The sequence below is a fragment of the Pristiophorus japonicus genome, chromosome 14 (genome assembly GCF_044704955.1).
Source record: "Pristiophorus japonicus isolate sPriJap1 chromosome 14, sPriJap1.hap1, whole genome shotgun sequence".
Taxonomy (NCBI): domain Eukaryota; kingdom Metazoa; phylum Chordata; class Chondrichthyes; family Pristiophoridae; genus Pristiophorus; species Pristiophorus japonicus.
Window position 1 is genome coordinate 182,643,705 of NC_091990.1, and position 16,408 is coordinate 182,660,112.

Below are 16,408 nucleotides of genomic sequence, written 5' to 3' on the forward strand. Positions count from 1 at the left end.
ATGGCTGTGGGCACAGGATGTCTGGAATCTAACACATTTGCCAATTTATGGGAAGGACGTTTCTGTGCTTTTACCAGTGAGAGCTCTCGGAATTTTAGACCACCCGACTCAGCATGAGAGTCTGATCTGATGCCACAGACCAAGATCCTTCGGTCAGCGTGGAACTGTGGCACCTTATAGAAAAGATTAAAGGCATTTAAAAAAACACGAGAAAGATGAATTCTTACCTGAGAAGAAACGTTTTAAAATGTGTTTCCATTTAGCGTCTTTTATGTCAAATTGAAGGCTACACAAGATACTGTGAATACTGCCTCTATATTAGCAGTCTAACTCGACATTCTTGAAACACTACAATGCATATGGAGTCCTTAGAAACGTATGAAGTTAAAATGAATAACGAGGGTTTTTTAAGTTGCAACTAATTTGCCAAAGGCACTGGTAACATTGGCATTTATAAAGTTGCTCATTTGATCAGAAGTAGTAATGTGGAAAAGTGAAACATTTTACACTACTGATTAAACACTACTGATTCAGTCTAATATAATATAGGAAAAAAAAGTTCCTGGTAGAAAAATAAGTTTATTGAACAAGACCCATGTTGTGCACGAAGAAGCATTAATTTAATGACACACAGAAGATGGTAAAACTATATAATGAAAAAAACAGTTTTAAAGCTAAAGTAATTGTTTATTAAGGTTAATGTACTATTATAATTTATGTTCATGTCTAGCATTCTGTGTCAACAATTGAGGCGGAAACGAAACATAGCACTTTATCAGGCTGTATATCGTTCAAGCATTGGAGATCCATGCATCACAACAAACGATTAGTTGCTTTCAAATGGCTCTCCGTAGTTTGCATAGCGTTGGTTTTCCAGCTCAGTGAGAATGTTCCTTTTCTTGCCAGGAGTTGCCGCTCCTACGTCAGTGCGCTGGATGGTTTGTAATTTGTGCAATTCCTGGGACAACTTTCCCACCACACAAGTGCTCAGACTCGTGCATCGTTTGACAATGGGTCTATCCAAGCTGCAGAAAAAACATGCAAAACAATCTCATAATAACGCATGCGGGGTCATGCAGTTCAAGCTATGTATATATCTGTACACTTGGCTGTCAGTTTCATGTAACAAACAAGCAACTGTTACATGCAAAATTATCTACGTTGAGAACTTACTATTCACAATATAATGTTGGGTACTAGTTATTATATCAGGGTGCCTTGCAAAAAGGATGGCCATGCGTTTTTCGCCGCTTAGAATAACAGCTTTTTTGTAAAGTTTATACATGCATTTTCTCCAGGGTGCTGAAACAAACCCGCTTTCATGTGTTTAATGAACATGCATAATATCTGCACCCCATCAAGCATTCGGTTCATACTCGTTAATGTAATTTGCAAGCATAAACTTAACTTCTCCAACATTTCTCCCATGCAAGGTTAAGGCGCAGAACTGGACTTTTCTTCAACACAGTATGTCGCTTATTAAACATACCTTTGATCACAATCCTCCTTAAAAAAATATCTATTCAATTGCTCAAAATTTCAAAAAATGTACCCCATTGTGGTGATTTATGAGATATAATTCTGGCTGATTCGTGGGAAAACAATTAATGGCACATTAAATACCAAGACTTAGCTGCGACTGTTAATAGGAGAAAACAGTATAACTGCACGTTTCTTTTACTATCTCTCTAATCCACATCTGTTGATATAAGTGACCCTGCTCTTAGAACAGGTCTGAAAGAAAATACACTCTTTGTATTATTTAAATAATAAGTCTCAAACAGCAACACTCAACCGTACATGGAGCTTTTTAGTGCAACACAAATGAATGCGGTACCTTACCTATTCGCATCGGGCACCTGTTGCTCCAGTTCCTCTACCATCATCTGCATGAATTCCTTCGCTAGCGCATTCAGTAGTCGCCGGACTTCGTGATCATTGAGCGCCACTCTGTCTGTCGATGACTCCAGCATAGATCTAAATCAGAACCTCGCAATGAGTAGTGATACATTTGGTTTTATATACACAACCAATAAATGATCTTTGGCAATTCTATTGTCGCCACAGTATAAAAAGTCAGGACATATAGTGCCGCCCTAACTAATACTGTAGGACGTTGGGATCATTGTAAGCCTGACCAATAAATAATCACTGCAAAAGTACAGTTTCGGTGCGGCTGCATTGGTTATGCAACTGGCAGCGTTTGATTTATTACCACTAAACTCAGACTTGGCTCAGGGGTAGCACTCTCGCCGCTGAGTCAGCGTTCAAGCTGCACTCCAGCGATTTGAGCGCATAATCTAGGCGGACACTCCTGGAGTACTGCAATGTAGGAGGTGCTGTCTTCCCAATGAGACGTTAAACCCCCCTGTATTCTCAGGTGGATTTATAAAATCACTCAATCAATATCCCTATAAATAGATGATCTGGTCACTCCCTTATTGCTGTTTATGGAATCGTATTGTGCCCAAATAGGTCACTGGTTTCCCTACATTATGACAGGGATTACTTGTCAAAAGTGCTTCACTGGTTGAGAGGCGTTTTGAGAGGGATATGGTGAAATGTTCGCTAAACTTAAATCCTTCAGTATAAGATTGTGCACTAGATTTCATCCCAATTACAGCCAAAGCACTTAAAGAACCGTGAATATTTAGAGTTCCCTTTTGAACACAATGCCACCACTTCCTTTTCCAGCTTGTTTTAACTCTACCCGACTCATTCTATCTCAAATGTTGTTTTCTTCCTTGTAACTTGCAAGCGAATAAACTCATTAATAAAGCATTCCTCAAAATAAATCCGAACAAACGTTCACATTTACCTCCGTCGGCCTCACATTTCACTTGCTTTGGGTGATTAAATGTTACTGATGTGACTGCATTTTAGTCAGTACTTGCTGGCCAGCTAAGTTATTCGGATGAAATTGTCTAATAGTCTGATGTAGTCCTTCCCCAATAGAGATCCGATTAAACTACAAGAGAGAAAATACCGAATGATCCCAATGCCTACCTGACAGGGACTGCGTGGGAGCTGTTTATTTGACATACAAAAACAGCATAAACCACAAGGAAAGCGGAGATCTTCAGTAGAACCATGTTTCTGCGGGAAAGACAAAGGCATTATTACCCAACCCATAGTCCATTGCACAGCACCTCTCCAAAACTGGCACACTAGAGCGCCACTCCAAGGCACTTAGTATTACTTCCGCCAAATCATATTTGGAGTTCTCTACTCCCTTCGGGGTTGAAACAGGAAATTGTTGGCGTGGTACCCAACAATCACCAAAAGAATAAATATCAGTGAATAAGAGGCAAAAGGAAGAGAACACGCATTTCGCAGAAAATTAAAGGCAATAAGTTTAAAACGTGCTGCCACCCAGACTTGTAAAATCAAAAACTGGGAGGCTGTTTCTACATACTAACCACGTCTTTTAGTGATTCTTATAGTCTCCTGATCTGTGCGGTTGTATATTATTTTTCAATCGGTGAGACTTGACAAGACTGGAACTACCTAGTTAAGTAATGGATTGTGTAATGAATCATCAATGCTGCTGATGGTATTAGAGCTCAGCTTCAAGCAACTAAAAGTTCGATTAAATAATGACAAGGCTGCAATCCTGGAATATCGGACTAATGATTTACTCGACATTGACAACGTAGCTTTCCCTTTTTAGCCAAGGCTCCTCTACAATGACTACCCTGCAGCTACCTCAGAATAGACAGAAGCGGGACTCCAGACATCATGCTTAAAACACCTGCTAAGAGCCAAAAATAGCAGAAGGAAAACAGGTATGTATGCATCAATGGGAAAATACATACAAAATGTTCTTGTAAAATTTATTTTGCAATCTTTTATTTAAATAAAACAAACATTCATTTTTTTAAGAATTGGCGTTTGCTAAAATTGATGCAGGCAATAATGATTTATAGTTTTGCTTTATATCAAATATGGCCATATAAATAATCTCAAAACGATAAAGGATTATTGAAACGCGGAAATAAAGCAAGTCTGAAACTAAGGATATCAAAAAGTAAATATGAGACGCTGCAGTGAGGAACAATTGCATGAATTGGCCGCCTTATAACGTTCCCACAGGAATATTAGTGAATAAAAAGCATCCTGATTTTCACTCAGCTATTTGCCTTTCGCTGGTTAAAAACACAAAAAGTAGGTTTAATGAAATTTATTTCCAATCTAGCGGGAATGACTTAAAGCGGACCAAAGTTTCGAAGAACTGCAGAAGTACAGTGCAAGTGTAACAAACCAAAGGAGTGCAGACAAAACAAAATAGCGAACGTCGCTTTCATATTTTTCAAAACGTGCAGAAACTATCAAAATAGCATTCTCTTACCTTGAGACTCACTTTTGCGAAGAAATAATAAAGCAAGTTTCTTCTTTAACTCGGCTTTTGTAACTCTGATACTGTTGGTTGCTGAGAGCCCATCCTTTTATATCTAACGCTGCCGGCTCTGTGTGTGTTCAGTGAGTGGGTGTACGATCGTCAACAATCTGCCAATCATCAATCTAACCTGCAAGAATATGCCAATCAGCGCGGGGCTGGCGGCTGGCCCCGCCAATGACGTCGTTGTTCGCCGGCGCTTCATTCACAAAGTTATATATCACGTGAAACAGTCAATATAGGTTTACTTGCATTGAGGTCATTTAACGTAAAGCAATTCGGACGATTAATGAACCGTCTAGAAAATCATCTCGATCAATTAGTGTTTTATGGTTTCTAAAAATGTAACATTACGTGACTTCTAAATGCCAAGAGTCTGCTTGGTCGGCAAAGAAAGCAGAAATTGGTCACTTTGTGCAGAGCGACACCTGCTGCTCCTCTCAAATATTGCAACGGGGTAAATCTGCCGCATCATATTCACAGGACAATTATGTGTGCAATTGCTTCTCTACACTTCCAAATGCGAAATCGAATATGGATTTGGTCAAGAGATACTACCGTTATTGTAACAAAAAAGCAATAATCCGTTTCCTTTCCTGTGGTGTATCTTCCTTTTGTGTAAATTGCAAACTGTAAATGACAGCAAAAGGCGCAGATGCTGTCGGACTAACGGCAACATATTTTATAGCTGCATTTTATGAAACTAGGTGTCCCGTCTAAAAAGTGAAAAACAAGTTCAGTAAGGGTATCACGGTACTGTATGTCCATTCAACAACAAACAACCTTTGCAGCTGTTCAGAGATACAACTGTTGCAAAGCCTGTGCGGGGTGCTGGAAGACTAACAGATGCCAGTGTCTGATGTTTGACCAGTACAACTACCCCCATTGCAGTGAATGGGTCATTCACAGAACGATTACAACGGGCAAAGCAAGCTTAATATAAAAACATCGCGACATTTCACAATTAAATATATTTTGATATGTTTAGGAGGATTTGAACGTGGATTCGCATTTAGGAGTAATAGATTTACATTTCATTAAACCGGGGAAGTTAATGTAAGCAAAACAATAACTCACTTTAGTGAGAGTCTCGATAAATACTGGATGCAAAGATTTCCGTTTTCAGCTATCCCTCCCTTGTGCTTTTGTCAGTTTACATTGCACTGACATCCGTTCAATATATGAAGCTATGCTACTCGAGCTGTCTATTTTATCATATCTGCAGAATTGAAGTTGCCTGAAACTATTTACCCTAGTTGCAGAACCACAAATAAAAGGATTACAGAAAGGAAAGGACCCTTTAATCGTTATACTTAATTCATACAATTGTTATATTCGAATGTAGAAAGGTTAGACGGTTTTAAGTTGATTGATCCGGAAACACTCACAATTAAATCAAGAAAACTACTTATTTTGCCATAGCTTTCAGTTTGCTTTCATGAATAACAATCGTGTCATAATGCGTTTGACTAGCAAGTGCGCCTTACGTCATTTTAGTGATTCATTAGAGTGTCTGAGCTTCCCAGCAGCTGAGCTAAGTCATACAGAAATAACTGCGCTCGTAAATTAGAGAGTCAGAGAAAGGCTGGACTCGGGGCTGGGGACTTCTTGGCTGCAACTGAAAGGCCAGACTGATGTTGGAGTGGCCGGGCTCAGTGCGCTCTCCGGAGTGCTGAAAGGTCGAGTGCGACCCACTTTCAGTCTTAAAACAAAATGATAGCACATATAAATCGCTCCCCGGAACCGCGGGGTTAGGTTGAACAAAGGGAATGTTTAATCTGCTAGCGATGTATTTAATGCCAAGGGATTATTTCTGTTTGCTTCTTGTTGAGTGGCGGTATCGATACTTAAGGTCTGTGCAGCTGCAGGATGCGGATAATGATGATTACTTTATTTGGGCAAAATGTGAGATGAACCTTCAAAAGGAATTAGGATGATTAAATAAAGCTGCGGCAAACTATTTTTGATGGGGATTAATCAATGCAGAATGAAAGAACCCATTAACTCGGCACCGTTAGTCTAAGTAAAGTTAAACACCAAATGTAAATATCGTTAAGAGAACAAATGGTATAGTGAGCTGCCTCGTTGCTTTCGGAAAGAAACTGCACAGACAATTCGGCTCCCTCACGTGATCATAATCTGTAGCGCCGGCGTTCTTCCCCAGGAGCCATTCATTTGGCAAAGTGGTTCCATACAGCTTTTCCATGGTATAATTCGGCGTAGAGCTAGCCAGCTCAATCGAACGCGCCTCTCTCTCTGCTCGCTCTTTATAAAGCCCTCAACACAAATTAAGGAATTATGAATGGACATTAATTTCAATGGATGGAAGCTGAATTCCTTTCACTGTCTTTAGGAATTGAATTGATGATTTGTCAACCGTCGAAAAGACCAAACACCAAGTTTCGGTCATTTATTCGAAAATAAGAAACGGAAGCATTTGACCTGATCATCGGACAGACTGCATATTGTAATACTTCAAATATATTCATGGTGGATAAAGTACAGTTGTCAGTAAACTATGGGTGTGTAAACTATACTTCTCTCTGACAATATTCACGTTTGTTTAATAGATAAGCCAATACTCTTTTTTTCTGAAACATATAACGTGAGGGATTTTGAATGTTTGTGTGCGCACTTTCACACTATTATTGAACTTGGTACCACTCTGTCCTCGGGCTCCGGAGTTTGCTGGCGATGAGGCCACTTGTGTAAACTCACTTCGGTGCTGCCGGAACATGTCTCAGAGGCTAAAAGCGCTGTGCGATATTTGGCCCATAATCAAATCTATTTGTTGCAAAGTACCTTTGTGTGCACAATTTCGGAAATACACTGTGCTATCTATTCGATTGCTACGTTTAGTTAAGTTGCCGTAAATTTTAAATAACTATTTACTCAATAGTCCCGAGTCGACAGCAAATTTATGCCAACGACAAACCCTGTCTGCAAATTTCTCCGATCAAAGTGTGTGAACATTATTAGTTTGAGTTCCCTGGAACAGAACGATCCTCTTACTCACGATGACTATGGACAGTGTCTGACTGGGAACATTGAATTCATGCCAATCTCTTCATTTGATTAGAGTTGGATTGGAGTATTCCTTCCAAAATAATTCAGTGTGTCTCACAAGCAACACGGGTCAGTCCATTCTTATTTCATTCTGCATTCACCGCACAGATTGGGAGTCTGACCATTCATCCTGGTGATTCATATCTTGGACATACAGCACTTGAACCTGATTGCCCACGTGTCATTAACGCTCCCCCCTCTCCATAAAAGACAGTCTGCGTACTTGCGGGTCAATGCATTTACCTCAATTCCGGTACTGCTTCAAGTCATTTCAAATTCTAGGCCCAATTAAAGTTACACATTTCCCAACTCAAGTATTCCATCAGACCATCCCCTTTTTAGAGCAGAATGAGGAAAAATAAAATATAAATCGAGAGTAACCACGAGCACAACAATCTCGGGCAGTAAGCTGCTATTAAAGGGTTTAAGCACTGAGGAGTGCCAGAGTCTTTGCTCAGACGGGCACGGTTTGTATCTAAAATTCCTGCCTAATGTTAATGATGTTGCCATTGTCTGGATTTTTCACGCAGCAGTACAAGGCTCTTCGGTTTTCCGATCTTCAAAAGCCGCAATAAACATTAAACATACAAAAAAAGCGCTCAGTCAAGTAAATAAGTTTCATTCTACAGCCTCTGGATCTTTAACAACTGTCTCTTTATCTACATTTCCAAACCCACCCTGCAACATTCTGCCTCTGAAACATTCCCAGAGCTCCATCCAGCTTTTATCCCTTCTTGAGGACAATACAGAATTATATTGGCGTTTTCAGCACGTTCTTTAATGCCTTGGTGCAACCCATCAATCAAATGTTTCTCCTGTGACTGACCGTCTGATCCCACCCTTCAAATATCCCAAGGATCCATTAATTCCACACCTGCCAAACCACTTTCCTACTGAATAAGAACAGAGCTCCCAGATATTGACATTGGAGAAATGGTTCCCGGCCACAGACATTACCAATGGAAGATACACGAGATTGCAACTCCGAGTTCAAGCCAAACCCTAATGCCATATTTGCAGAGATTCCTGATGCTGAAGTTGAATCATTTGTCATCTCAAGTAACACCTCAATAAAGGTGCAGCAGTTATAATGGGTGACTTTAATATGCACATAGATTGGGCTAACCAAACTGGAAGCAATACGGTGGAGGAGGATTTTCTGGAGTGCATAAGGGATGGTTTTTTAGACCAATATGTCGAGGAACCAACTAGGGGGGAGGCCATCTTAGACTGGGTGTTATGTAATGAGAAAGGATTAATTAGCAATCTCGTTGTGCGAGGCCCCTTGGGGAAGAGTGACCATAATATGGTGGAATTCTGCATTAGGATGGAGAATGAAACAGTTAATTCAGAGACCATGGTCCAGAACTTAAAGAAGGCTAACTTTGAAGGTATGAGGCGTGAATTGGCTGAGATGGATTGGCGAATGATACTTAAGGGGTTGACTGTGGATGGGCAATGGCAGACATTTAGAGACCGCATGGATGAACTACAACAATTGTATATTCCTGCCTGGCATAGAAATAAAAAAGGGAAGGTGGCTCAACCGTGGCTATCAAGGAAAATCAGGGATAGTATTAAAGCCAAGGAAGTGGCATACAAATTGGCCAGAAATAGCAGTGAACCTGGGGACTGGGAGAAATTTAGAACTCAGCAGAGGAGGACAAAGGGTTTGATTAGGGCAGGGAAAATGGAGTATGAGAAGAAGCTTGCAGGGAACATTAAGACGGATTGCAAAAGTTTCTATAGATATGTAAAGAGAAAAAGGTTAGTAAAGACAAACGTAGGTCCCCTGCAGTCAGAATCAGGGGAAGTCATAACGGGGAACAAAGAAATGGCGGACCAATTGAACAAGTACTTTGGTTCGGTATTCTGAGACTGTGACACCATGTTCTAGATTCCCTAGCCAGGGCAAACATCCACCCAGCATCGACCTTGTCAAGTCCCTTGAGTATTTTATATGTTTCAATAAGATCACCTCTCATTCTTCTAAACTCTAAGGTAAATAGGTCTAGTCTACTCAATCTCTCCTCATAGAACAATCCCCTCATTCAAGGAATCAGTCTGGTGAACCTTCATTGCACTCCCTCCAAGACAAGTATATCCTTCCTTAGGCAAGGAAACCCTATATAATTGTAATAAGACTTATTTATTCTTATACTGCAATTCTTTTGTACTAAAGGCTAACACTATTTGTTTCCTAATTGCTTGCTGTACCTCATGTTAACTTTCTGTGATTTGTGTACAAGGATATCCAGGTCCCTCTGAATACCGACATTTCCCAATCTCTCACCATTTAAAAAATACTCTGCTTTTCTATTTTTCCTACCAAAGTACATAACTTGATACTTCACATTATATTTGCCATGTTCTTGCCCACTCAATTAACCTGTCTATATCCCTTTGCAGCATCTTTGCATCCTCTTCATAGCTTACTTTCCCACCTAACTTTGTATTGTCCGCAAATTTACCCCACTAGTTACAGCCTGCAACCTGAAAATGACCCGTTTATTCCTAATCTCTGTCTTTTGTTTGTTAAGCAATCCTCAATTCATGATAATATATATCACCCCAACCCAATGAGCTCTAATTTTGTGTAATAAGCTCTTGGGTGGCACCTTATCCAATGCTTTTTGAAAATCTAAATACATTGCATTCACTAGTTCCTCCTTATCTACGCTGCTAGTTATAACCTCAAGAAACTCTAAGAGATTTGTTAAATACAATTGCCCTTTGATAAATCCGTGTTGACTCTGCCCAATCATATTATGATTTTCTAAGTGCCCTATTGCCACCTCCCGAACAATAGATTCTAGCATTTTCCCGACTACTGATGTCAGGCTAACTGACTTACAGTTCTCTGTTTGCTCTCTCTCTCTCCTTTCTTAAATATCCAGGTAATCTTTCTGTGCCTCAACTGAGGAACATTAAAAATGTTTTTATAACAGACCTTCTCATGAGAGCTGATACACTGATTCACCTTTTCATGGAATAGTGCAGATTCCCAATTCAGCTCATGACTACGTCTTTCCACTATATTGAATAATGCTCCCTACCTTTTGTTAAAATCCCTCACTCTACACTTAAGAACTCCTCCCATAAAACCTATCATTAAATAAGAACAAAGGCAGAGAGATAGTGCCACACTAAATTATTACAATGCCAGCTGTACAACACTACAGTGTATGCTCAGTCATCACCATTGTGCGTCTAATGCCTCCCTTCTGTGACTCTGGGTACTTTAAGACATTTAGCTAATCACAAACTTCTTTTAAATGGTACCTGAATACCCAAGAGGACGCCTGACTGCTCTTTATACGTTGAAACTTCACTGGAAAAGTGGTTGATGTCTTTGTCAGTTATTGTCCTTGGAGAGATCTGATCCTGGCCTCAACTCCACTTTCTCGCCCGATCCCTGTAACCCTTGACTCCCTTATCTTTCAAAAATCTGTCGATTTCCACCTTAAATACATTCAATGACCCAGCCTCCACAGTTCTCTGAGGTAGAGAATTCCAAAGATTCACGACCCTCTGAGAGAAGAAATTCCTCCTCATTTCCATTTTAAATGGGCAACCCCTTATTCTGAAACTATGCCCCCTAGTTCTAGATTCCCCCACGAGGGGAAACATCCTCTCTGCATCTACCCTAACAAGCCCCCTCAGAATCTTATACGTTTCAATAAGATCATCTCTAAGTCTTCTAAATTCCAATGATATAGGCCCAACCTGCTCAACCTTTCTTCATATGAAAACCCCTTCATCTCAGGAATCAACCTCGTGAACTTTCTCTGAACTGCTTCCAGTGCAAGTATATCTTTCCTTAAATAAGGAGACCAAAAATGTACGCAGTACTCCAGGTGTGTTCTTACCAATGCCATGTAGAGTTGTAGCAGGATTTCCCTACTTTTATACTCCATCCTCCTTGCAATAAAGGCCAACATTCCATCTGCCTTGCTAATTACTTGTTGTACCTGCATGCTAACATTTTGTGTTTCATGTACAAGGATCCCCAGGTCCCTCTGTATTGCAGAATTTTGTAATCTCTCCCCATTTAAATAATAATTTCACTTTTTTATTTTTCCTACCAAAGTGGATAACCTCACATTTTCCAACATTATACTCCACCTACCAATTTTTTTCCCACTCACTTAACTTATCTATATCTCTTTGTAGATTCTTTGCATCCTCCTCACAACTTGCGTTCCCACCGATCTTTGTATCATCAGCAAATTTGGTTAAATTACACTTGGTCCTGTCATCCAAGTCATTAATATAGTCTGTAAATGGTTGAGTCCTGCTGCTACTTTTTGAACTTTTCAAAATTTAACGTCCCAATCGGGAAGCTACCAAATTTCCAGCCCCTAGTGTGATGTAACAAATGACAGAAGTGATAATGTTGTAAGGCAAAAAGAGGTAATAATGAGAGAAATTAGAGCAATAAATGATGTACCCGAGACCCAGGGAATGTGTAAATTGTTAGAGAAGAATCTTCTTCTTAGGCAGCCCCTTGGAAGCAAGGATGACTTGCTTCCACACTAATATGAGTTCTCAGGTGACTGATGAGTCCAATGCAGGACCTACAGTCTGTGTCACAGGTGGGGCAGACGGTGGTTGGAGGGCCGGGTGGGTGGGTGGGGTGCTTGGGTTGTTGTGCGCTCATTCTGCTGTTTGCGTTGGGTTGCATGTGCTCCCGGCGAAGAGACTCAAGGTGTTCAGCGCCTTCCCGGATGATTCTCCTCCAGAAGAATAGCAGAACAGGAGGGAACCAGGCAAAATCTGTCAAAGTGGAGAAGGCTCCAGTAGCCCAGGAGTATAGTAAAAGAAAAAAGCAGATGATAGATTGATGAAGATTCTGTTCTACTTGAAAAGCTACTGGTAAATGTTAATTTTTCACTGTCCAATCTCGGCTGTTACCTTCCAACTGAACAATAATTGCAATGAATTGATCTGCACTATAAAAATGACATATACCATTTAAATAAATTGTGTTGTTTTTGGTCAGGTTTTTCTCGCTGTATATTGTGATTGTCCAGTTACACATTAAATCAAGTCATTCTCATTACTCATTCCATTGGTTCAATATGCTTTCAGTCCCTGCATATGACTAATTTAATTTTTCAGTCTGAGACTTTAGGGTGAATTTCTGCAGCGGCTCTTTCACTTGTCCATTGTTAACTTCAATGGAACAGCTGCAGAAATCCCAGAAATACATTGTCAGCACCAGTTACACTGTTTGTCAGGGATTCTGCAGCTGTTCTGCTGAATTTGCATCAGATTGCAAATCCACCCCTTTAAAATTACATTTAATATCTGTTTAATTTTACGTATTACCTACACTCTCACATCTTTTATCTGTACTAGTTACTGCTACTAAAATCTATAGATTTGTGATTAAAATGTATTTAATTTTTATCAATTGATATTAATTTATAAAAATTAATGTACTTTTAAAATTATGTTCTTGATTGTATTTGTAGATGGTGTCATATTACTTAATAATTTTATTTAAATAATTCTTTGTAACTCATATGTAACTTCCTTTATATTATTGGACAGTAAAGATTCAACAGCCACTATGTTAGATTAAACTTAAAATTTAATGTGGCCATAATCCCTTTAAGGATCCCGGCTTAAAACGCATCATGTATGACATCACCAGACCCGCTCCATTTAATTTTGCTGGGTAACGCGCTGGGTGGGCTTAATAGGCCCCATGAAGGTAAGTTCATTTTCTACAGCAGGATTGAGCCAGCAGCGGGGTTGGGACCCACCACAGACACCAGCCGCACCGGATCGCGAAGGTAAGGAAAATTCTGGTCAAGGTCTCCCTGACACATTCACATTTCTTCAACCATCTAGAATTCACATTCCATTTGCCCTTAGATGGACGTAAAAGATTCAATGGCACTATTTCTAAAAAGCACAGGGGAATTCTCCCTAGTGTCCTGTCCAAAATTTAAACCTCAACCAACATCACTAAAACAGATCACCTGGTCATTATCACATTGCTGTTTGTGGGACCTTGCTGTGTGCAAATTGAATGCCATGGTTTCTACATTAAAACAGTGACTACACTTCAAAAAGTACTTAATTGGCTGTAAAGTACCATTTGAGATGCCCTGAGGTCATGAAAGGCACTATATAAATGCAAGTCTTCTTTCCACATCTCTCCATAAAGGAAAAGGTAGCAGACAACCACTGACAGAGAGCAACAATTGGGGGAGTCCACATGAACAGGACTGCAAATAATCGGTCGGCAAAGAGGAGGTGCTGTTGAAGATGATGTGGCAGCAGAAGGGTCCTCATAAGTAGTGTAAGCTTCATGTGCTATCTCAGAATTTTACAATGCTCCCTTATTTTACCTCCTATTTCTTCAAGCGCAAATGTTACTAAGTGCATAGCTAAACAATCTCTTTTGCATTTCACATCACAGAGGATGCCATGGATGAAGAGTTCACCCACTCCGATGACTACTCAGTCACTTCCTATGACAGCCACTGCCACTTGCACATCTGCAGTTACTGCCACTGCAGCACCAATTCCGCCATGGCATATTAACTGTGCAAGCAATAGAACAAACACTCACTTGAGAGGAAGTAGTTAGTGAGTCAGAATAGTTTTACCAGATAATGGACTGAGCATGACTGAGACTGAAGATCTGGGAGTGGAAGGAAGGGAGAGTGCCATACCTCCATAAAAGGTGGAGAAACTATCGTCCAGATCCATAAATCAGGACAAGTCTTCAAAAGAGCTATGACTGGGGAGCATCAGTGTCATATAGAGGTAATGGCGTTGATTTCCATGCATATGGTGGAAATGGTTGAGAGATGGGATGAGTCCACAATCCACATCCACAAAAAATGCAGAAGGTTTCCCATGACATGCAGACCACCTGGGAGAGTGTGGCAGTCCAGGAGATTTCAGCAACGACAAGGCCCCAGGAGGAAGTACTGAGGACGTTTACTGGAGTGGCAATGGAAGTCAATGGAAATAAAAATTGGCGAGATGTAAAACAAGCTGCCAACTCGCTAATGCCCATTTTACACTATCGCACAAAGTCAAGCCAACCTGAGTACATCGGTGATCACTACATAAGTTCACGCTTATGGTTTGTGGTGCTGAATTTTTGAGAGACCAGCAATGGTGCAACTTGAGATCTACCTCAACACATTTAAAACAACTGGCATCATTGACTCCAGAGCTGTGCCGTTTGTTTGGCAGCCCCCCTCAAGCCTCACCAGGGGCAGGCTGAGCAGCTGGCTTGCTGAGTGGCCAAGATTCTTAAATTGTCTGGAACTATTTCCAGAAATTTGTTGCTTAGCACTCATTGGCAAAGAACATCATAGTCTGTTACACCTTTGGTTTTTAGCCACTTCTGTCACAGGTAAAAAAATTAAGAAACACAGGAAGGTTCCAGCCGGTATGAATGAAGAAAGAGTTACCATGCTGAATAACCATTTCTTTATACATAGCTGAAGGAAAATTCCTGCATTTCTTAAATTTTTACCTGAACTAGTCAGATGTTAAATTATAAGCCCTGAGAATAGCAAGCTTTAATAACATAGTCCATTCTATCGGCAGGTCTGACATGAGAAAACAACATGACCGGTTTTCCATCTAATAACATCGTGAGTTGACTGGTCCATTCATTTTTATTTCACCTTATGGTGACTGGCTAACAATTCAAATGGCCAAATAAAACTATCGATATCTTTAAAATTTGGGATAGATTTATGTTAATAAAATGGTGGGCCAGAGTTCAGCCACCCCACTTACCAGACCCGCTGCTAGTGCGTGTTTCTTTGCCAGTTCAAGAGCACAGTGATCCTTTCTCCTTCCTGTCATCCTCACGCTGGCACTGTTTATTTTTCTTGTTGGCCTCTGCGTTGCTCTCATTCTTTAGCTAAAGCTCTTACTCTCTCAAATGAAACTCTTGGGGCGAGAAATTCGTGGCCAAGCACTAATCCATAGTACCATTAAAATGCACTAAAATGGCCGCCATCACTCTTTCGCCAAGTTCTGTCGGTTCCTGCGGCGGCTGCCATTTTCGTCTTTATCTTTGCACTGCTGGTAACTGGCAGTGCCATTGTTGTGTTCATACTCCAGTTATTTGTTACAGTTCACTAGACAGGCATTAGGACCATGTGGGAACTATTCACAGTTGCTGTAATCATTCTGTTTCCTGCGTGTTTGGGTCACCATTTTCGGAATTGCTACAAATAACATAGTTAAGTTACTTTACTCCTGGTTCAGTTTGCCTGTTTACTTAAGTACACAACATAGTTTGGCGATGAGGATGGGTCAAATTAACCTCCCTACCCCACTGCCTTTCCTCTCCAGACCCGGGGATCCTTCAATCCCGTGGCCGAGATGGATAAAAAGCTTTTCTGCGTACATCACGGTGAGTGGGTTAGACGGCGACAACATAACACCAGCTCGCCACCGTGCAATACTTATCCCTTGCCTCAGCACCAAAGACCAATGCATCTTTGGCCAAATTGAAGACACGATGTCCTACGACAAAGCGGTAAACGTCCTAGAGAACAATTTTGGGCCAAAGAAAAGTATCATGATGGAGAGATACAAATTTCGTCAAAGAGAGAAAGGGGACAGTGAACCAATCAAACCGTCTATCATTTCATTAATTGAACTGGCCACTACGTGCAACTTTGGAGCATTCACAGAGGAAATGATCAGGGATCAAATTATTCAGAAAACAACGATCCCCTGTGTTATGTATGTATAACTCGATAGACTGAATACTGTAAACTAACACAGGTACACACCTGGCTCTGCTTTATTAGGGCCCAAAGTGATTACATTACAAGATGGCTTGCCTTTTATACCTGGGCCACACACGTGCGTACAGTCCAATGACCTCCGACAGTGGCGCCACCTGGTGGCTAGTAAACCCAAGCATACATGCATGACAATATCTCCCTTTAA

General features: G+C 40.6%; 1 protein-coding gene across 1 annotated transcript; it reads right to left on the reverse strand.

Moving 5' to 3' along the window:
* Positions 1 to 607: 607 nt before the first annotated feature.
* On the reverse strand, positions 608 to 4,484 carry calca (calcitonin/calcitonin-related polypeptide, alpha). Its single transcript, XM_070898684.1, has 4 exons — positions 4,349 to 4,484; positions 3,007 to 3,096; positions 1,843 to 1,977; positions 608 to 1,025 (listed from the first exon to the last, which is right to left on the reverse strand). The coding sequence occupies exons 2-4, from the start codon at positions 3,090 to 3,092 to the stop codon at positions 827 to 829; spliced, it is 420 nt and encodes a 139-aa protein (XP_070754785.1). The 5' UTR covers positions 3,093 to 3,096; positions 4,349 to 4,484; the 3' UTR covers positions 608 to 826.
* Positions 4,485 to 16,408: the final 11,924 nt, after the last annotated feature.